Source organism: Sapajus apella, unplaced genomic scaffold (assembly GCF_009761245.1).
Source record: "Sapajus apella isolate SASKATOON/1434 unplaced genomic scaffold, GSC_monkey_1.0 scaffold4, whole genome shotgun sequence".
In the NCBI taxonomy this organism is placed as follows: Eukaryota; Metazoa; Chordata; class Mammalia; order Primates; family Cebidae; genus Sapajus; species Sapajus apella.
Genome location: NW_022436944.1, coordinates 45474625 through 45496748, shown reverse-complemented (window position 1 = coordinate 45496748; position 22124 = coordinate 45474625). Strand labels below are relative to the sequence as shown.

Below are 22124 nucleotides of genomic sequence, written 5' to 3'. Positions count from 1 at the left end.
TTTTTTGAGACAGAGTCTGGTTCTGTTGCCCAGGCTGGAGTGCAGTGGTGTGATCTTGGCTCACTGCAACCTCCACCTACCGTGTTCAAGAGATCTCCTGCCTCAGCCTCCCAAGCAGCAGGGACTACAGGCGTACACCACCACGCCCAGCTAATTTTTGTATTTTTAAGGTTTCACCATATTGACCAGGCTGGTCTCAAACTCCTGACCTAACGATCCACCTGCTTTGGCCTTCTAAAGTGCTGGGATTACAGGCATAAGCCACTGCGCCTGGCCCGGATTTTTTTTTTTTTTTGAGACAGGATCTCACTGTGTTGCCCAGGCTGGAATGCAGTGTTGCAATCCCAGCTCACTGCAGCCTCAACATTCCCAGGCTCAGGTTATCCTCCCACCTCAGCCTCCTTAACAGCTAGGACTACAGGTATGTGCCACCATGGCCAGATGATTTTTTTTTTTTTACAGTGACAGGGTTTTGCCATGTTGCTTAGGCTGGTCTCAAGTGCCTAGGCTCAAGCAATCTGCCTGCCTTGGCCTCCTTATGTGCTAAGATTTCAGGTGTGAGCCCCCGTGCCAGGCCTAAAACAAGTTTCTTATTGACAACTATGTATAAATGTGAAAACAATCTATTTCCTGAGCATTATGTGTCAAATACACTCCCTTATTTAAGGCTTTAAGGCTGATGTTAAGCTTTCAAGGTAGGTATTATGGATTCATTTTAAAGATAAAAAATACTGAGGCAACCTGGAGCTCAAGCCTCTACAGCAGATGCAGTGCACGAAGAGTATCTGCCCAACTTCACTGTATCCCACTGCAGGGTACCATGCTGTATTTCACTGTGTTACATGTTAGTGTCTCAGAGATTTACATCTGCTTCCACCTAGAGCCCACTACACGACTTCCAGCAAGTCACTTCAATTTGTCCACCTGTCTCTTTTTCCTCAAAATATCTAATTCAGCAACCATTAGATTTCAAACAAAAGAAGCAGGTAGAACATGGTGTATAAAAATTCAAAATGCAGAACAGTACATTTCATTTAAAACATATTTGAGCTGGGCACAGTGGCTCATACCTGTTATTCCAGCACTTTGAGACAGCAAGGCAGGTAGATTGCTTGAGCCCAGAGGTTTAAGACCAGCCTGGCCAACATGGTAAAACCCTGTCTCTCAAAAAAACTAGCTGGGTATAGTGACCCACACCTGTGGTCTCAGCTACATGGGAGGCTGAGGTAGGAGGATCACTTCAGCCCAGAAGGCTGAGGCTGCAGTGAGCTGAGATCACACCAGTGCACTTCAGCCTGGGCAACACAGCAAGACCCTGTCTCAAAAAAATATAAAAAAAGACATTTGAAGTCACTGGAGCATTATCTGAGAGGCCAATGAAATCCACTATGATTCATGTAAATTTCACTAACTGGTAATGGTTAACTTAGGTGTGAGATCCTCTCTACACAAAAGATACTTAAAATATATAGCAAATAAAAAAAACATTGATTCGACTTTACTGTCAGAAAGTTTTCTTTCTTCCTTTGTCTTTTATTTTGTTTACTTTTGGTAATGGAAGACAAAATAGTTCCACTTAATGAAGAGATACCCTCTAGCACAAACACAGCACCCTTATTTAGATGTGGGTTACCAGTAAACTAGAGTAACATGAAAAGCCCTGTTTCCCAGCTCTCAGCTTCTTGAGACTCTTCAGTAAATACCAGAGTAATCCTGCTCCTAACCCCCAGAGCTATAGCAGCGACTAGGCCAGCGACGACTTCAACAGCAAACAGGATGTAAAAACAAAAGGGCGAAAGAGTAAAATAGCCTCATAGTTTGGGCAGAGTTTCCTCCACAATTTAAAAGACTGGTTTCCAGTATAGAAAATAATGTAATCAGAGGAAGCTATGCGAGTTACAGTTCTTTACCTCTTTTTTCTACCTTTCCCCTAAACCAAAACACTTGATGGTGTTTTTTTCTTGGGATGATTAGGGCATACAACATTTTTCAGGAATTCTTCACTCAGCTGACAGGATGACAGACTCCTGAAGCTGATGACCCCTAAGTGAGTAATGACACATGGAGGCTAGAGAAAAGCCCTTCATGGGACTTGAAACCACACTCTGCAGCTTACATTCGGTGTGACTTCGGTCATGTCGCTCACCTTCCCTGAGCCTCCTTCTCCTCATCTATAGAGTGAAGATGATATCGCAACTTAGAGGGTTGTGAGGATTAACTGAAAATGATGTGTGTCATTAGAGTGGTGTTTCATTAAATATTGAACCAAACAAAAATCTAAAAGCCCCACAACTCTTCTTCAATGTAATCATTTTTAGAAGACAGTATTTTCTTTCTTGTTATAATGCATGTAAGCTATGATTGTTATGGTGGACTGAAGATGGCTGGAGATTCTTTGCCTCTCTCCCCTAAACCGAAAGTTCGTTACAGAGTCTGGGCTGGCCCTGTATCTGCCTCACCAGTAGGATATAGTGAAATGAGTGTATGCCACTCTCTGGGTCTCGCCTTTAAGAGGACTGGGAGCCTCTGCCGTCTCCTTCCTGGAAGGCTCACTCTCGAAATGCTCCCTCTCATAATACTGCCGCCAGGCTGTGACATGCACGAGTCACGTGCTGATCCCGTAGAGCTCTCATCGACAACCAACATCCCCTGCCAGCCATGAGAGTGAGGCTTTATGGATTTCCAGCCCAAATCAGCTCTGGATGATGCAGCCCCAGCTGACACCATGCAGAGCAGAGGGTCTGCCCAGCAGCCCCTCCACAGAATAACCTGATAATAAATTGTTAGACCAGGAAGTTTTGGGACGGTTTGTTACACAGCAATAAGTCACGGAAATGATCATAGAGAAATAAGTGATTTTTAAAAATCCAATCGACTCAAACCCATCCCCAAAATAACATGATCACTTAACAAGCTCCAGAAACACCCATATGAAAGTCTTCAGGAAGCATTTTGGAAGGTGTGTACTTGTTCCACTGCTTAAGATAGGTTTAGAACTTCCCTTTGTGCACCACTTTTAGAGATGATCTATGAGGCCTACACATAGAAAAGCTTCACGCCTGCTCTACTGTGACAAAAATGTATAATCCACTTGATCACCCACCATATAAACCAGCTGTGGTTCTTGGCATTAGTTCTTTCCATTATCAATCTCAGGTGCAAAGACCTGAGGGGATTTCCGAGTTTGTTATTAGGGGGTCATGTGACAATGACTTCTGTACACAAGTTCTTCCCATTGTATCATGAGTTGAAAGAAGGGACAGTGTCTGATTCATCTTGGTGTCCCCCATGGATATCAAGGAGACTGGCACGTGGCAGACACCCAAGAGCCATTTGTTGAATGGCACACTGCAAGATCTAATCCATCAATGAGTAATAAAAGCTTACTGTGCCCCGACAACATCTTTGGGCTAAGTGTATTGTGACAACTTTGACAGTGACAACGCTGACTTGTAAAAGTCAATCATCTGCATGAAATCTGGGGAGTTGGTAAATGGTTGCCCCTGAACCACGCCACAGTGCTGCCTGACAAACAGAAAGGACTGCCACTTAGGATGTTATAAGCTATAGACAGAGGGATCATTTCACCAAGGAAAAGAGATACCTAATTTAGATAGGGCCGAAAAACAATACCATTTGCTATTAGCAAAGGCATGTAAGTCACAGGTGCCATGCCAAAATCAGGGCAGAAGGCCTACCTGGTAACTTCTATATGTTTTCAAGACAAAAATAGAATCTTAATTTACATGATCTCTAATCCTTCTACAAATCCTGAAGTGTAAACACTATTACTCCCATTTCATAGCTGTAGAAACCGATGCTGGGTCAAGGCAGGCTACCTGCATTATCTTGGACCATCAGGCCACGATGGGGAGGCAGAGGTGGAGAGATTTGTGGAAGGGTAATTCTGAGAGGATTAGGGAGAATCGGCAGTAAAACTCTTGGAAAGGGACAACTTTTCACAGCCTCTGCTCAGTGCAAGAAAATTATTATACCCTCTTCTCTAGAAAGCCTCTGAGGAACAGATAATAGAATAAGCTCTGGGAAGAATATCTGCAACTTCTGCTCAAATTATAAGCCCAACATGGGTTTCTGGAAACTCTCACCCGAGAAGTAGAGGGATGCCTTGTTCATCTGCATCCCCCAACTTTCCCTGCAAATCCAAACCTGCTCATCCTACCTCTAGTTCTTATTGTTTCCTCTGATAAGCAGGGCCCTAGTGAACAATTAAAGCTTTCAATAAATAATCTCTAAGCACATTCATTTGATTGACTGTTATTTGATACAGCAGTTAGTTTCAATGGGGCAGTTAATATTGATCACATAAAGTACTCCAGACAAACATGAAACAGTTCCAGAACTCCATGGATTATTACCCTTTATCTGCCAGTCATCTGGGTTACTTGTAATGGTCACGGAATTTAAAATCAATAATAACAATTAGTGTTCTGTACACCAAAACGGATGAATCATGTGAAATGGGTTTTCATATAAAATCAAAGGTAAAGCAAGCCGACAGCATGCAAAAAAGCTCTCTGAATTTCCAACGCACATTTGGCAAGGCACTTTCATGCAAATCTTCAAAACAGGCAGCAAGAGCGAAAGAAAGGTGTTCAGGAGAAGATGTGGCCATAAAAAGGCATATGAAACCCCTGACGATCTTAATCCAAAAAGATGAAGCATAAAAGATAAAAGTGATCAAAATGAGTTCTAACAAACGTAGTAAAATTAATGGAACTGGTAATTTACTTCCTTGGAGATGTGTGTCTAGCTACCTTTTTCAGCTTTCAATTTGTAGGCATTAATCGTGATTTTTTGGTAATAAAATGGCAACAATGGTATTTTAGCTCCACAGCACCACTACTGTAATATAATGTATATATAATTAAAATGCAAAGCAACAGAGAAATGTTTCATCATTAAACTGTAACCAGCGTACTATGTGAAATCATCCATTCCAAAGACTTGTTTTTCATCAATTATTTGTTATTTATCTGATGTAAATATAAAAAGGACTAATTAAAATGTATGCCTTTTTATATGGCTTCTTGTCATTAAAGCCAATGAAAGCATTCTGAGGACCATAATGAAATAATTATGTTTGCCTTTAAGAATTCTCTTCAATAACACATGGCAGTACTGAGCTAAATTAAAACATCAGAACTGAATTTCGATGCCTCCATTTCCATTTTAGTTAATTAAACCCCCAAGCTTTCCAATAGACCAGACCCTAAAAAATCTTTTGAAGCTGAAATGGCCCTCAGATCATCAGCCTTTTTATATTTATGGACTTTGATGACATGACAAAGGTAGTGTAGCCGTTGAAAGCTTTAATATTTTTGAGAAGACAAATTTATTACATGAGGTCTTCATTTGCTCTGGAAATTGGGAAAAAATTGGAATGTGATTCAATCTTCTCTTCCTAGTTAATTGATGCACTCATCTTGTTTGTTCTTTTACCTGCACAGTATTTTGAATTTAGCTATTTTTTTGACTTGACAAAATTAATCTGTGATGAACAGTAATTTATCAATAACAAAACAAACATTCTACTAAACATAGGTCAAATTAGGACAGAGATTCTTTGCTCAATGCTAAAACTTAAAAACCAAGGAACTATCTTTAAGACAGCAGTAAAGAGAATCTGTAAATTTTAAGAAATAAAATCTGTTTTAATTTCTCCTTCTCCAAACCTCAAATCAGATACTTTGGAAGGCGAAAAATAATAAAATAAAAATAAATCTGAGTTTAAGAGAAAGGGAAAAAGAAAAAGGGGGAGGAAAACTGCTAAGCTGTTTCAGGGCTGGTGGCAAATGAAATGGCTTCAGCTGTGTTGTCATCTGATGCAGATGGAGGTGGGAACTTCGTACTTACAAAAGTAAATAGGAGACCAGGCTTGGTGGTTCACGCAGTAATCCCAGCACTGTGGGAGGCCCAGGTGGGTGGGACATGAGGTCAGGAGATCCAGATACTCCTGGCCAACATGGTGAAACCCCGTTTCTACTAAAAATACGAAAATTAGCCGGGCGTGGTGGCATGGGCCTGTAGTCCCAGCTACTCGGGAGGCTGAGGCAGAAGAATTGCTTGAACCTGGCAGGCGGAGGTTGCGGTGAGCGGAGTTCCCGCCACTGCACTCCAGCCTGGCGACAGAGTGAGACACTGTCTCAAAAAAAATAAATAAATAAAAGTAAGTAGGAGTACCAGGAATTAACTCTGACAATGTGAATTCCCTCATGTTTTGTTCCATACGGAGAGTTGGCAATGTTTGTGAGTGGATATTTGGCGATCGCTGGATAGACTGTCTAATGAGACATCAGCGGGAAATTGTTGACAGCTGGGAAACAAATACCTATTCTACGACAATGTCAAATTGCAATTATCGTCTCAGAATCCACTTTTATTAAACCGCTTTCTTCCCCGCGGTTTTTCTTTGTTCCCTTTAAGGAAATCTGCTTTTGGAAATCAGGGACATCAACACCCACTAGCAACCCTGTAAAAATCAGCTTTCTTCTTTCTCCCTCCACTGACCTGGTTCAGTTCTTCAGCTGCTGGGGGAGGCCCAGAGACTCCTGGAATCCCTGAGCCCTGACGACAGGAAATGCTTGGCCAGGTGGGGTCGCCTTGCTGACGTCAGTTCCTGTTATCCTCGCCTTATCGCGCGGGAGGCAGAGTCTTATCTCACTAAATGGCCCCCTTGTAGCTACCCCACCCTGCAAGGCGGGAGAAAAAGCGAGTCAGCAGTTCCATTGCCTGTTTGAATTCCAATCTAAGAAGCTCTGAAAGCTCAAGACAAAATGCCAGCAGACTTAGGCTCTCCTGCTTCCTAGGTGCAGAGAGCTTTTGCAATTTTAATTTTCATTCACTTAAAGGGGTTTGGGGAGTGGGATGGGGCAGAAATCACGCTTTTTAATGATGGGGTAAGGAAGCTGCGAATGAAAAGAAGAGAATTCAGGGCAACATATTGACTGATGAGGTTGTGTTATTAGATCTTACAGATGGGGCAAGTTGTCTCATCTCCTATTTAAGAAGAGGTACTTAGGCCAAGCCACTTACAAGCAGGATACGGATCAATCTGAAACCTGAGTTTACTCTTCTCTCTCCATCACCCCACCTCCAACTTTTTAAGAAGAAGCTGGCAAGGGCTGACACAGATTTGTTCATAACAATTTAATTCTACTCCGCGCTGGTCACCCCATCCACGCACACACAGGTGCTACAGTGAGAACCATAGTCCAGTCCATTTTGCAGGGAACGCCTTCTATTCACAGATCTACAGTTTGCTACAAAAGGAATTCATGTTCATAAGAATGATCCAGAAACAAAAGGCGATCTTCAGACATAATGAAAAAAATTAAGCTGAGAGAGCTCTAGTTATATTGACTATAAGAATCCAAACAAAGACTTTGTGTCACTCCTGGGTTCAAGGAGCAGCATAGGAGATGTTGTAATATTAAATATCTGGCATATTTCAATGATTTATGTGGGAACTGTGGCAGTATATTTGAAAGTGGGTTATTCTAGAAAATCAGAGATATATGATTGCCATAACTACCCCGTAATTTGAAAGGCAAGATTCCATCTACATTAATATCTTTGGAAAGGTTTTCAGCCAAGATTTTTCTGATTAACCTTCATCAAAACTCCCATTTCTGAAATAATCTATTTAATTAATAGTTAACTGAATTTATATTAGAACATTTAAAGTATAAAAATGTCATTTAAGGATAAATTTATGGCACTTACACATAATTCAAACTCTATAGAACATTCTAAGATGTTCTAAAATGAACACTGCATTTATTGTTAAAGTCCTGTGCAACTTGAAAAGAGTTTTACATTTTGCATCTTGGTTTTTACATCTCCATCTTCCTCCCAAAGAGTAACTTTCTAATTTAAAAATTCTCAGCTTTTTCTAAATTATTGATTTAAAAATTATAAATTCCTTGAGAGCAGAATTTATAATCTTTGTTATTTATCATGTATTTCCCTTCTTAGATAGAGTTCAATGATATTTGTGGAACGTGTAAAGGAGAAAACAGATTTTCTTTCTTTTTCACCCACCTCAGGGCTTACCATATGTTGAAGGTAAATGCTAAACATCTGATATCCAGAAGAACTTTCTTTTATTCTTATGCTTTACAGAAAAGTGCATGACAATACTGTCGGGCTGTATACATCAGCATAAGGCTTCAAGAAATGAGAAGGAAACTTCTGATTCAGGTCAACTAGCCTATCAGAAATAGCCATTCTGGTCATTTATCTATTAAGGAAAAAAGACCTGATTCAACACAAGGGCTTTACATTATTGGCTGGCAAATCAAATTCTAACTAGAGCTTCCAAATCAATTCCATAGCATAAGTTTAGGCAAACAGATGTCTACCTCTCCTACTGTTTTGTTTTTTGAAACCATCTTTTCCTGGCAATAAAATTTAAACTCATACTTTTTCTTTCCTAAGTTGCACATCAGTACTGACTCCCTTGTCAAATATACCAATTTATCTGCATATTCACAATGTGATTTCTTTTCTTCTAGAAGGAAGGAAAGCTTTGTGAATCTTTCACTTGTTTTCAATCAACCCAGCCCTGCACTCTCTTTGCAATGTAAGGAAAAGTCCCTCTTTTTCTCTTCTTTCTGTTGGTATTAGTTACTACAACATCATGTGTCTGAGAAGCAGAAAATTATGTCCTACTTTAGAAAAACAATTGGGCCTTTTCACTGAAATATTTATTCAAAACCCCATTCAATTCATACGGTTGCTGTCAGTCTTTATTTAGTCTTTCTTTCAGAGGGTATCTTTGATTTTGCCACTTTGACCCCAATTTATATCTCACTAGGAGAAGATTTAGATAGTATTTAATACTTAAAATTTGGGTCCCAGGGCTTTGAAAAGAGGCCTTTTCTCATTCCCTAATCAAACATCACTACTGTTTGTTTTTAAAATAATTTCTTCTCGTTAATGGGCAAAATCCTATTTCAAAAAGAAATGTTTTTTTTTTCTTTTCCCTTTTGATGTGCTGAACAGGGAGAAAAGACAGGGTAAAGGGCCAAGAAGTTGTCACACTCGTGATTTCACCAAAGCAACTATATTTAGACCACAAAATATTAAGAATTATCCTATGCCTACTGAGCAATTAATGTTGAAAACATCTGGAGCAGCCTAAAACCAAGACAATCCAGGAGGCATCTGGATAGAAATTCAGTGACTCCTATACCTTCTAGGGGCAGTCGTCAATCGTAATACTTACACCACATTCCCTTAGTAGTCCCCTAATCCTGACTTCGAATGCTTATAACAAGCAATTCACAGGCACTACTACAAACGGCAGCTGGCTGGCATATCATTTTTCTGCCTTTAAAATTAAAAAGAAAATAAAGGGAATATTTTAACACCTTTCAAAGTAAGCTTCTGGTGGTGTGCTCCATGTTCAAAGGTCTTACTTTATTTACTACGCATACACACACACCATAAAAAAAAAAGGCTCAAAGCAGAAAATAGTTTGGGTTGGAATTTAATACTTTTTCTTTTTGCCCACTGTTTCCTCTGTGTTAAAAGCACAAACAGAACTGCTTTTCGTCAAAATAGCCATTAAGTAAAATGGAAAAGGTTGTGGTTTTTATGTTCTTACTTACACAAACGTAACCCTAGTATGCTTTTATTTCAAAAACCCTAACCAGCTATACCACCCTGAACCAAACACTACGTGGCAAAGACATTTGTTAGAATCATTTTTTAACAAAAACCTTTAGTTTTATTTATGCTTAAAAAAAAAAAAAAAACAAAAAACAAACCTTTAATCGCTGGAACTGACCATCATAAAGTGGTTTATGGAGGGTAAATCAACTCTACAAGGGCATATGCAGTATTTACATTTTATTCATTTAACCTAAAGTTGGGGGTGTGGGATTCAAACTCTTGTGAAATTGGCCACAATAAGAACTAATTGCCCTGCTTACAAAAATAAGACACTGGAATTTCTGAAATCCCTTTGTCAAATGCCTTTATTTACTTTGTCTAATGCAAGTTTCTTTGATTAGCTAAACTTTGCTGTTATCAACACTTCTTGCTTATCGGCTAGTTTTAGGCAAATGACACATTCACCGCTAGCTCTCCCTAGATAAAGCAAATCCCTTGTTTAACTTATCCAAGAACAAACAAAGCTTTTCCCCCTACTCTTACAACTTAATAGAACAGGCATGTTTGGAGGGTTAATTACAAAAGGAAGACTGTCTACATGTAAAAACTCTATTAGGTCTAATAACTTTTGGCAAGGATCCTGAGCATTTTTTTTCCCTTCTGTTAAAAAATGTGTTTCATTACAACTTTCTCTAACAAAAAAAAAAAAGTTTCAGAGAGCCCCAGTTCCCTGGGCTTCCAACAGAAATTGTTCATACTGTTTTAATTGCTACAAAGAAGACAGGTCTGAAAGGTCTCTTCTTGGATTAGAAAATTATTTTGCAACACTCAAGTTTCTTTGAGTTCTCCAGAAAGATTACAGGCACCAAAAAAGAAAAGGCATTTGGGGAGCAGCTGAAGATTAAGTCGCCTTCTGAAAACGATATTCTTTTTGCCTTGCTTACGGCTCTACAAAATGTTAAGTCAGACAGTCAGGCCGTTGGCATCAAATGGTTATTGATTTTCAGCTACAAACCTGTTGATTTCCTGGCCCAAGAAGCAAGTCTTTATCCTTAAGAAAAAGTTTCAGAGAGGGCAATTTAAGTCTGTCATTGTCCCCTCTCTTCTTTTTCTTCTCTCTTTAGATAAGCCACCATGTTATTAGGAAAACTCAATTTCTTCCAGTTAAACTTTGACCTCTTTGAAAACAAAGATTTAAAATGTCATTTTCAGGCTAATGCTCCAATGAATTGTCAGATAAAGTACTAAAAACATTTTGATAGATAGCTGAGCCATTTATCTAAATCACTGTCAGGGCGGCGAAGCATCCTGCAGGCTCCCACTACAGCCACCCGAAGGTGGGCTTTTCTGGGACTCCTGGCCATTTCTCAAGCTTGCAGCCAGGCTACTGTTGACCAGATGTGGACCTCGGCACTGTGTCAGCATCAGATAACAAAATAGTCAATATTTTTTTACAAAACTGGGCTACCCCACTTAAATTTCCTTTCCTTTAACTGATGTCCAGGTTGCAGGCTGAATTGCAAGATATGGAAATAATGAATGGCTCAGCCCAAGGGGTGTTCATTGCCAGGAGTTTTCTAGCAAAACAGCAACTTCTTAGACCAACAAAGTGACTCGGAAAGGTGGCAGCAGGGTCAATGCTAAGAAATATTGCCTTTCCTTCGCAAGGAAAACATTGGAAGCGGCAGCTTGAGCTGGTGGTTTATGAACTTCGGGAACAGCAGCCACCTTAATTAAACTAAATTCCTTTCAAGGAAAATGTCATATTTTAATTACTTTGGACTGTTGGAATACACAAGAGGTGGGGAGGGGGATCTATACAACTAGTAGCTAATCCAAAGAACAGCAAAGTTAAATTCCACCCTGCACACGTTTTTAGTAAAAACGGCAAAATGTGTCCAAGTGCCCTACTTGAAGAATGTTTTAAAGTCTTGTGGTCACCCCTCTACTGCCCACCCCCCTCACTTTTATGCATATTTTTAAAACTGTTTTCAAGAGACTATAAGGTTGGTAAGGAGAGGAGCACGAGGGCGGGAGGGGTTATTTGGGAAGAAAACATCTAACAGGAAATTTTCAGCAGAGGGAATCAATATGCATGCCAGCATATCACACCCCTTCAGCATTAAATCATTAAATCCTTTGTCTTGCTACCAATGCAGTTTATTTCCAATGTCTTCATTGCATGCAAGAGAGACAGTTAATTTTTTTTTTTCTTGGTAGAAGAAGGGAAAAAAATAAACCTACATTGAGCAGTGTGCCGATGCTGCCATTCGGTTTGGGTCAATCCACTGAAGCATGCTTTGAGAGCTTTCTCCTGGAGCATGCAGGAAGACGGACTCGCAGTGTAGAAATCCAGGATTTGCCCAGGACTCACTGACAGAACATCCATACAGTCAAACATGATCTCCCCTGCACCGAATGTCTGCAAAAGTGCTTATCCTCTAGGTGTGGAGGCAAATGGCATAGAAAAGTCCACCCAACTCCATCAAACTCTGCCCCCTTTTTGGCACGTAGGCTGTTGGTCTTTTTCCCAGCCCCGAATCATGAATTATGACAGACAAGCCAGCTAAAAGCCTGTAATTGATCCAAATGATCATTTACCATTTTCCAGGCTTGCTCGGCCAATCCAGCCGGGGCGGGGGGTTCCCAGAAAGATCCCAAGTTCTCCTTCCAAGCAAAAGCTTGCAAAAAGCCTTCCGAATGCGATCCGGATCCTACCCCGACGGTGCCCAGACAAACCTTGCCCGGATCGCTCGCGTTCTCGGCATCCTAGTCCTCAAACAGCTCGCATGGGGGAATTCTGGTCCCCCCTTTGGCAAAGAATAGACCCTCCTGCCTCTGAACAGCTCACTTCCTACTACTTCTGTCACACAGAATGAAAGATTGAATTGCCTAATATATGCGAGTGAACTTTCGGTGAACCCTACCCGGGCTGCTAACCTTCAAATGACCCAACTAGTCTGACATCACCAACTCCCAGGATTCTCACAGAGCTTAAAAACTCCCAGCAGCCCTGCAAAAGCAGACAGCCAGCGAGGCAGGCAGCGAGCGCACAAGCCGGCGCTTTCTTTCCCATTTCTCACCTTAAAAACAATACAAGAAGTGCTTTTAAAACGAGCAGGGGCGGAGCCGGGACGCTGCTCCTGGCTCTCGTGGAGCGCCAACTTCTCTCCCTTTACGCCTTTTTATCTGCGGCGGCTTAGCTCGGAAAGCAGTGTTCCCCCTACCCCCGCCCACCGCCTCGCCCCCAGCCCACCCTTTAAATTCCTCTGTGCGCCTTTCTGTCTGTTAAATTCCTTATAATTTATGTATTTTTCCACTCACTCCAGAGAAAGCACATGCAAGCCCTAAACTGTAGAACAGAGAATGGCAACCCCTTGGGGAAGGCTTGGGTTGGGAAACTTTCCATTCCACAGTCTTTTTCTCTTTCTCCCCCTTGCAAGCCCTGGCAGAAGTGACTGCATTCGTTTGCTCGGCAATCCAGCTTTTGGGATTCATTCACTTTGAAAAATCCTCTCTAGGTTCTATGCAGCATATAGAGCGGTCGAGAATTAGTTGCCCCTGTCCCAAACACACAGTCACAGAGAAAATGGGATTTTAGACCTGGACTTGAGGAAACTGTATAGAGTAGTCAAGAGCACGGACTGGGGAGTCAAACTGACCCAGATTCCAATTCCAGGGCTGCCACTTACCAGCTGTGTGTTCTGAGACAAGTATTTAACTTCTCTGGGCTTCAGTTTCCTCATCTGTAAAATGGGCACATAAGACTACCCACCTCAGTGGTTACTGGGAGGACAGAAATAACACTTGTATGGCGCCGGATAAATATCATGGAACGAATGTTAGCTGTGACTCGTCCTCATATTGTTCAACTAGGGAAACAAAAGCCCAGGAGATGAGACCTTCCCAAGGTCACACAGCTCAGAGCGATGACTAGAACCCAGATCTCTAGGATCAAAGCCCAATGTAAAAATTACTCACCTGTTCCCACATCCTTGCACCCCAAATAGCCATGTTGGTTGCGTTGCTCATCATACACCTACACACACCCCACCGCATAATTAAACACATATTTTGTAAACTGCTTTAGGTACTACAGTTTTATATTTCGAAGGACCAGTTTTCTCTCATACCAGCCCCTGCCCAATCCTTTTATTGAAATACGGTCATTTTAAGGGAAAATGATTTTTTTAGATCTCTCACACTGACCCAAACTATAGGAAGAAGAGTCTTTCCAGCCAGTCTTAAAACTCTGAGAAGGACAGATGCAATATTTACAAATAAACCCAGCTGGATGGAGAGCTTGAAAAGGGAGAGGCAATCCACCCTGCATCCATTTTGTACAACTTGCTTAAAGGATGCAACATACATCAAAAAAAGGAAACTCTGGGGAGGAATTAAAACACCTCTCTTCTCCCCTGCCTCTCTAGTATTTACTTATAATTCTCCCACAAGAGGGTAGGCAGTGGAGTCTCCTTGCCCAACGCAAGGAAGAGCACTGCTCCAGTCTCCTTTCTGTGGATAGCGTTGGAATGTGCATTGGCATCCAGGCCTTTTAAAAGCCTGTCAGGGGGCACCCCACCCCATGCTGAAACACTGCGCTGTCTAGCGGAGTTGCTAAGTGGCACTTGTGGTGTAACATGAAAAGTATGCATCGCACACACTTACCAAGTCAAAGATCCCTTTATGAAGGTACATTAAAACAATTTTCAGCCCAGCAAGCCCAGTTCTTGCTATTGAAAAGTTCAGGGCAATAAAGGGGTGAGATTTTGCTGAATCTGTGTTTGTTATTTTTTTTCTCTCTTCTTTTATATGGCCATCATTTTGTAACAGAGACTTATTATGAGAAACCCTTTAACTACAAAGAAAACACACATTTTAAGCAAGGGAACACAGAGAAATTTACAAAACATTTAACACACAGTCATTAAGGTAGTTGTAAAGATACACAAAGCACTACGTTATGTGCCAATTTCTACTTGGTCCATGACGCTTATGGCTCCAAATGCTTATTTAAGGTCCTTAGAGTTCCTTGGAAACTGAGCTCATTTATACCGGGCAATGGAAGTGGATGAAAAGTTGCTACACAAGAGGAGAGGAAGCAGCTATATTGAAATACAGCAGGACAAACTTAAGTTAGAGATGAGAAGCAGGCATCACTGACAGGTATGTGTGTACGGGGTTCTGTCATCCAGAGGGGGCTGCTGCACTTCCTTGCTCAACATCTTTCCAAAGAGTAGAGACCCACTGATCCCAGGGAAGTGAAGATAGAGATGGGTGTCCTCAAAATTCTGTCCATTCTCATTTCTTAAGCTATGGAATCAGCCTCACTGAGGAAGACCACTGCTTCCAAATGTCTTATTTTTATACTTTATCATTGCACAAAAATAACAACATAGTGTGTCTCTGTGTGTGTGGTAAAGGTTGAGTGACTTGATGGTTTCTTTCTTTGTACAAGAAAATGTAAAATGTATAATTACCCTGAAGTTCTCAACTGAGAGATGAACTTGGGCCTTGAAATGAATAATCAGTATTTAAATCCCCCTGAATGGAACAGCATGGGTTTCTTATAATGTGACAGTATTCACTAGTCAATTAATCATCCCTCATCATGTATTAATTATGCTGATAGCAATAATTAGAGCTATTACTTAATCCAAGTATTAATTTATAAAACAGACCCATGATTTAGCCACATGCTTATTATTTCTTCATCAGTAAATGCTTACACTCTTGAAAACTTGATCCTGTGTCCAAATTCTTCATTTTAAGTGAAGGAAAGATATATAAATAAGCCATAATTCTTTAAATACATATGCATGTACTATAAAGATTAATGAGTGGGGTAGAAAGTGAAAAATGGACCGATTTGTCCATAACGAAATGTAAACTGCTGACACCCATTTTAAACATTAGCCAAAGGGTAGGGAGAAACTTTCCCGAATACCTTCTTGTTATGGCATAAAATAACATTCTGATATGTGTCATCTCTATTTTCTTTGTGTTTGATCAATGATCTAATAAACGTATTTCCAACCAACAAGCAAACAAAAAGTAAAAAAAAAAAGCAAAAGTTTGAAAGCAAAATCCATTTTGTTTCAGAGTAACTGTATATTTGTCTGTGTGACACAGCACATTTGAAACCCATAATCATAAAACAAAAATTTATAGCCAGGGTTCAGGGTCTACATCTGTTTCTCTGGTTTTCGTACAGCAATTACCCACTGGACAATCCAGAAAGAAACACCATGAATCATGCTCTGCAAACATGTTTGAACTGGAGAGTTTTCTGAAGAAGGAGCAGTCATGTCGGTGCACCGGCATTGCAGCCGGCTGTGTTCAAAACTGGGCTACTACCTTGTGATGTCTAAATAAGATTTTCAGAGGCACAGATATATCCCCCCCACCCCCACCACAGGCACAGGCACGCCAAGTGCAGGCAGACATGGGCAAAGGGCTGGGGGAGGTAGGCAGTGATTATTTCAAAGACACGCCTACCTCTTTCATGTTGTTTTGGTTTTTTATTTGTTTTTTAAAATGTGTCCCTGTTAATCCCCTCTTGCTGCAGTTCTGCCAAAAGAATAAATGGCTAGTACTGAGTGACGTGTGTGTTCCAGCAGGGAAGCCAAGGCAGAGATGTGTTGCATGAGGCAAGGATGAAGCTGTTCCCAGGGCTTCCATACTAGCAGGCAGAGCTGCTTTTGTGTTGGAGTGGAGCAGGGGCAGTTCTAACAGCAGTAACACATGGAAACTTTGCTTCTGGCCCTTCAGTACGAACACCTGCTCACATAACACCACTGTTGATGTTCATGGCTCTTATACCAAAAGGCACCAAAGCACTTTCCAAATGAACGTGCAAGGCGGCTCTGGGCATGAGTGCAGGGACTTCTTAGAAACCCTAGAGACACCTCTTCTTCACAAATGTCTTTCTCCTTTGAGTGTTGGCCACCATGTCCTTCATTTGGCTCCTTTGTCTTCAGCTGTCTGCTTTTCCAGACTTTCCTCCACAAAGTCTTCCCACTCGGTTACATATAAACATTGTTCTCCTGAGACAAGGGCATCCTTTTCTCTTTCCACATTTCTAAATTATTTCCTTTAGCACTTCTGTGCTTTCTGCTGTAGATGACTCACAGACACCTCTTCAAGCCCAACAGTTTCTGCTGGTTCCAACTTGAAAGTTAAATACAACCCCTCCTGAATGCCTCAGTACTGAGCAGTGAGCTGCCAGCCATCTCTCAGCTGACTGTCACTGCTGGTGGCATTGCCTCAACATTAGTTTTGGGGAGACCTATCTTTAGCTATCTCCTCTTGTTTATAGTTCCGTTTTTAAATCTAGATTTTTACTGTTTTTCCTTTTTGAAAATTTTATTTTCACATTTTCCATCACTCCCTATAAATCTAGATTTTTAAGGAAAGTAATACATGCTCATAAAAATTCAAAGCCTAGTCCAAAAGATATAAAGTGAAAAGTAAAAGTCCTCTATATTTATTTATTAAATGTTGAATAACTATAATGTGCCAGGTATGTTAATTGGTGCTGGGCAAATATCTGTATATTTTTTATAGGGTGGGTGGGGAGGCTGTTTGTTGCTATTACACCATCACTCTGCATATTTCTCTGTAACATTTTAAAATTTAGCAATATTTCTTGAACGTCCCTTCAAAATAAATAGTACATATAGAACTAGCTCATTTAAAAAGATAAATTAGATTATCTTTACATAAATGTATTGTATTTCATGTAACCAGTGGCCAGCTATTAGATATTTAGGTTTTTTCTAGTTTTTTAGTATTATCAGGTTGGTGTGGAGAAGCCTTGTGGGCATATGCACCACTACATCTGCTGGGTAAAATTCTGGTAGCAGTATTAGCGGAACAAGGATTATGAGCATCTTAAAATTTGATGGAGACACAAAATTGTACTCCAAAACAGTTACAGGTATTGATCGACTTACGACCTACGCAACTTATGACCATTCGACTTTACGACCACAATCGCTAGCCACGACTGCTCCGCATCTGGCAGCGCAAACGTTGCCCAGCTGGGCGTACGACAGTGCGGACCAGCTTCCGGCAGCACTACCATCTCTGCGTGCACCATTTCAACTGTACATATAGACTACTCAACTTACGACCAAATCGTGTTACGACCAAATGTCTGCCGGTCCCAATTGTGGTTGTAAGTCGAGCACTAGCTGTATGTGAATATGCGTTCCTCTTTTGTTCTAAAACAGGGGTCAGTAAACGTTTTCTGTATCAGGCCATTGGAAGTATTTTAGGCTTTGCAGGCTATAGAGTCTCTGTGGCACTCAACTATGCTGTTGTAGTATAAAGGAGCCATAGACTATATATAAATTAATGGGCATGGATGTATTTAATAAAACTTAATTTAGGCTGGACACAGTGGCTCACATCTCTAATCCCAGGACTTTGGCAGGCCAAGGTGGGCAGATCACAAGGTCAGGAGTTCGAGACCAGTCTCGCTAATATGGTGAAACTCCGTCTCTACTAAAAATACAAAAATTAGCCAGGCTTCGTGGTGGGCACCTGTCGTCCCAGCTACTCGGGAGGATGAGGCAGGAGAATTGCTTGAACTCGGGAGTCTTAGGCAGTAGAATCACTTCAACCTGGGAGGCAGAAGTTGCAGTGAGCCAAGATCGTGCCACTGCACTCCAACCTGGGTGACAGAGTGAGACCCCATCTCAAAAAAAAAAAAAAAAAAAAACATTAAAAAAAAAAAAGCTCAATTTACAAAAACTGATAGTGGACTAGGTTTTGCTCATGGGCTATAGTTTGTTCACCTCTGTTCTAAACCAACATTTAACAGTTTCAGCTCCCTCTCTTTCCTCTTTCCTCCCTCCCTCCCTTCCTTCCTAAAAAAGTAAATAAAAAATTAAAAAAAAAAACAACACAATTTGACTGAATTCTACATTGCTTTGTCTCTATCCTTATACAACCTAGCTATATACATTTGGCCTTTGTTAACACTTTAATTTCCTTCTTTTTTTTTTTTTTTTTGAGACGGAGTTTCACTCATGTTACCCAGGCTGGAGTGCAATGGCGCGATCTCGGCTCACCGCAACCTCCGCCTCCTGGGTTCAGGCAATTCTCCTGCCTCAGCCTCCTGAGTAGCTGGGATTACAGGCACGCACCACCATGCCCAGCTAATGTTTTGTATTTTTAATAGAGACGGGGTTTCACCATGTTGACCAGGATGGTCTCGATCTCTTGACCTCGTGATCCACCCGCCTCAGCCTCCCAAAGTGCTGGGATTACAGGCGTGAGCCACCGCGCCCGGCAATTTCCTTCTTTTTTAAAAGCTTAACTCACTTTTGACTTGTGTATATCATGAAGAATAATACGGCTCTTTTATTCCATTATTCATCCAGAATGCATATACTACTTCAACCAGAATCATCTTTTCTTCTCTCCTGGCTGGTAATTCCTCCCTTTTCTACCTTACTGCTTACTGTCTTTATTTCCTCTTATAAGAAGGAGTGGCGGATGGCATCTCTGCCTTCAAACCATGTGCAGATGTCCCTGTTCTTCCACCATCGAACTCTGCTTTAAAGTCCATTATTTCTATCAACACCCCCACCTCACTCTCATATACGATGGCAATATTTGAGAGACGGAAAATGTAATGGTGACTCCTGAGAATAAATGCCAATGGCACTACCATGCTGCAGCTTGTGACTTCCCTGTACTATTCCACGTGAATCTGTCTCATCTCTATACCTCTTCCAATAAGCTAAGATTAGACATGCCACCGAGATGACAGAGTGCTTAGAAGAACAGCTAGACTCTTTTCAAGGACAGAAAGAAGCACAAAGGAGTCTAAGAGTGCTTTGCAATTATTCATGTTAATATTATTAATAAAGGATAATGTCTATAACTGAGACGCCTGCCTTTATTCCTGGTTCAGCACTTCATTTTTTGAGATCATCTGTATGAACAGAAACTATTTGGTGGCTCTTAAACTCTGCTGTTAAAATTAATTAAAATTAAACAATTAAAAATGAGTTCTCAGTCACATTAACCATATTTCAAGTATGCAAAAGCCTCACGTGATTGGTGGCTATCACGTTAACAGGACAGTGCAGACATAGAATGTTTCCATCACTGCAGAAAGTTCTACCGCAGCTCAGTGCAGAAAAGGTCAGCTTAATGATTAGAGAGGCGGTGGAACATGGTAGGTGGGGCCGCAGAGTTTTGACGCTGCTTGTTTAAACCCCAGCTCTGCTTCTTACTAGCTGTTTGACTAGGCAAGTTACTTAACCTCTACATTCTCTCACCTGCAAAATGTAGATATTAATGGTACCTACATCAAAGAGTTGTGGTAAAGACTAAATGAGGTAATACAAGTAAAAAGCACCTAGAACAGCACCTGAGCTATAGTAAGCACTTAGAGAATGTCATTGCAATGTCAGCAAGGAGAAATTGAGGTCAGGCACACATTGCTCAACACTACCTCTGCCAGATACAGGGAATCTTCTGTCAGAGTCGTCACTTTTAACCAGAGTGCACATTTTAGGCTGCAGGTGGAGGGGGTAGGGCCACAAATATATAATTAGGGCAAGTTCTGTAAGAGATTATCCTGCCTATACCTGGTTAAGTACTACCGCACTGAAGCATTTTTATATATATTATAAAGGAAGATGCTTTCTTTTATTTCACAAAGCATACACTGAGTCAGAATGGCCATGAAATAATTGACAAGCTCCAACCTACTGCCCCTGTGGAAGACAGGAAATAGATCGTATGACTCTGTTTTGCGTGTGTGTGTGTGTAAGTGGTGTTCAGCCTCAGCACCTTAGGGCTGATTATAGTTAATTAAATGGCAAAGGTATTGCGTAAAATGGAGACTTGCATTATTAATCTATCTTGTCTTCTGTTATCTTTCCATCCATCCATCTGTCCATCCTCCATTCACTACCCGTTCATCTACCTGATATCCACCCATCCATCCATTTACTCATCCATCCACCAATCTATTCACCCTTCTAGTTACCCACACATCCACTTGCCCAAATACTCATCTACCCATCCACCCATCCATTCATTCTGTGATCCATCATCTACCCATGACCTAACCCCCAAAGGTGATGAAGCAGAGTATGGCCTTCTGCAGGCAATATATAAAGTAGTGAGACGGACAAAAGTCAAACTTCTCAGATCACGCATGTATCTTTCTCTAGAATCCTTGAAAAGAATTTTCTGATGAGATGCGCTGGCAGAAATAAGGTCAAAGGCACTGGCCACTGGAGATTTCAGTTAAACGGGTTTGATAACTCAGGTTGTGGCTGAAGAGCTTCTTAGATCTAACTGTGATCTTTAAGAGCATCCCAGGATTTGAAATGCTAACGAAGCCAAGTTCTGTTAGCAACACAAAAGTTTCTGACTCTGAGGAGAAGCTAAAAGCCCAAAGGAATTTCCTTCAGATCCTACAGGGAAAGGGAATGTAAAAAGTACAAACACATCAGAGGGGCAGTTGGAGAGGGAATGGAGTTTAAATTCATCCTCGTGCGAGAGAGAAAAAGGCAAATAAAAAACTCAATGTGATTGAGTGGGAATTGTCAGGGTAACATAAAGCCAGATAGAAATCCCTGTGAAATTTCTGTTGGACAAACAAAGATATGCAATATAAGCACATTACACACGCACACAATGTGAATACAATGTAAGTATTTTTGGCGGAAAAAAATAGTTTTTCTCTCTTCTTTCAAACATCAGGGTATAAATCCACCTACTCAACATCTACTCAACCAAGAGCTTCAAAAGCTTCTCTTGGAGAGGTCATTGTGGTGGCTTCCAAAATTAGGCTTTTGCATTTTGTTATTGCTTACTGGATTAAGTTACAGACTCTTTAAAAAAAAAAAAAGATAATTCAGAAGGCAACAGTTTCAAAATTTAAGGTAACATATCAGCACGGGAGGGAAAGAATAGGCAGAAATATCACATACTTTCCCTCTCTGTTTAAGCAAAAGGCAATGATAAAGTATAAGATCTGCTGCAATGATTCCCAAAGCATGGTGATTCCACGGCTTCACACCTCATACAAATTTCTGGGGTTGGGGGTCTATTCAGCTGCATTTAAATAAAGGTCCTTGAGTTTTTATTCTGCACACTACATTGTAAGACTCTGAGCTGATGGGACGTTCCACTTGATGAACACCAAGGCACTGGAGAACCTTTAGAGAACTGGGTGCGACAAATACTCTCTCCTTTGACCAAAACTTTATTTAGGCTCTGCTTGAGGAGGCCCAAGTTTGGGCTTCATGTCTAATTTGGTGGAATCCTGTTAGAGCCAGAATCCTACTAAGGCAGTTTAGGGAAAATCCCTCACTGTTGGTAGTGATGGGAATCAGAACATGCTATCCCAAAATATGGCACTTAGAAGCAGGAAGGTCACGCTCAGTTTCCCCTCGCCCTTCTCCCCTGAAGCAGGTCATCAGAACTTCATGCCAGAGATGCCCTCCCTGTATACA

At 41.0% G+C, this 22124-nt stretch overlaps 1 protein-coding gene across 3 annotated transcripts in view; it reads right to left on the bottom strand.

Moving 5' to 3' along the window:
* RARB (retinoic acid receptor beta) overlaps positions 1–22124 on the bottom strand; it is a 416035-nt gene that overhangs the window by 158211 nt on the left and 235700 nt on the right. The window contains exon 1 of one of the 3 annotated variants that reach the window (XM_032267937.1): positions 11881–14204. The exons of 1 other annotated variant lie outside the window; for it this stretch is intronic. In XM_032267937.1, the coding sequence (XP_032123828.1) occupies positions 11881–12037 (157 nt within the window). In that variant the 5' untranslated portion in view covers positions 12038–14204. Of the gene's footprint in view, positions 1–11880; positions 14205–22124 lie in introns of those variants that run through there. One more of the 3 variants, XM_032267941.1, reaches the window with a different exon arrangement.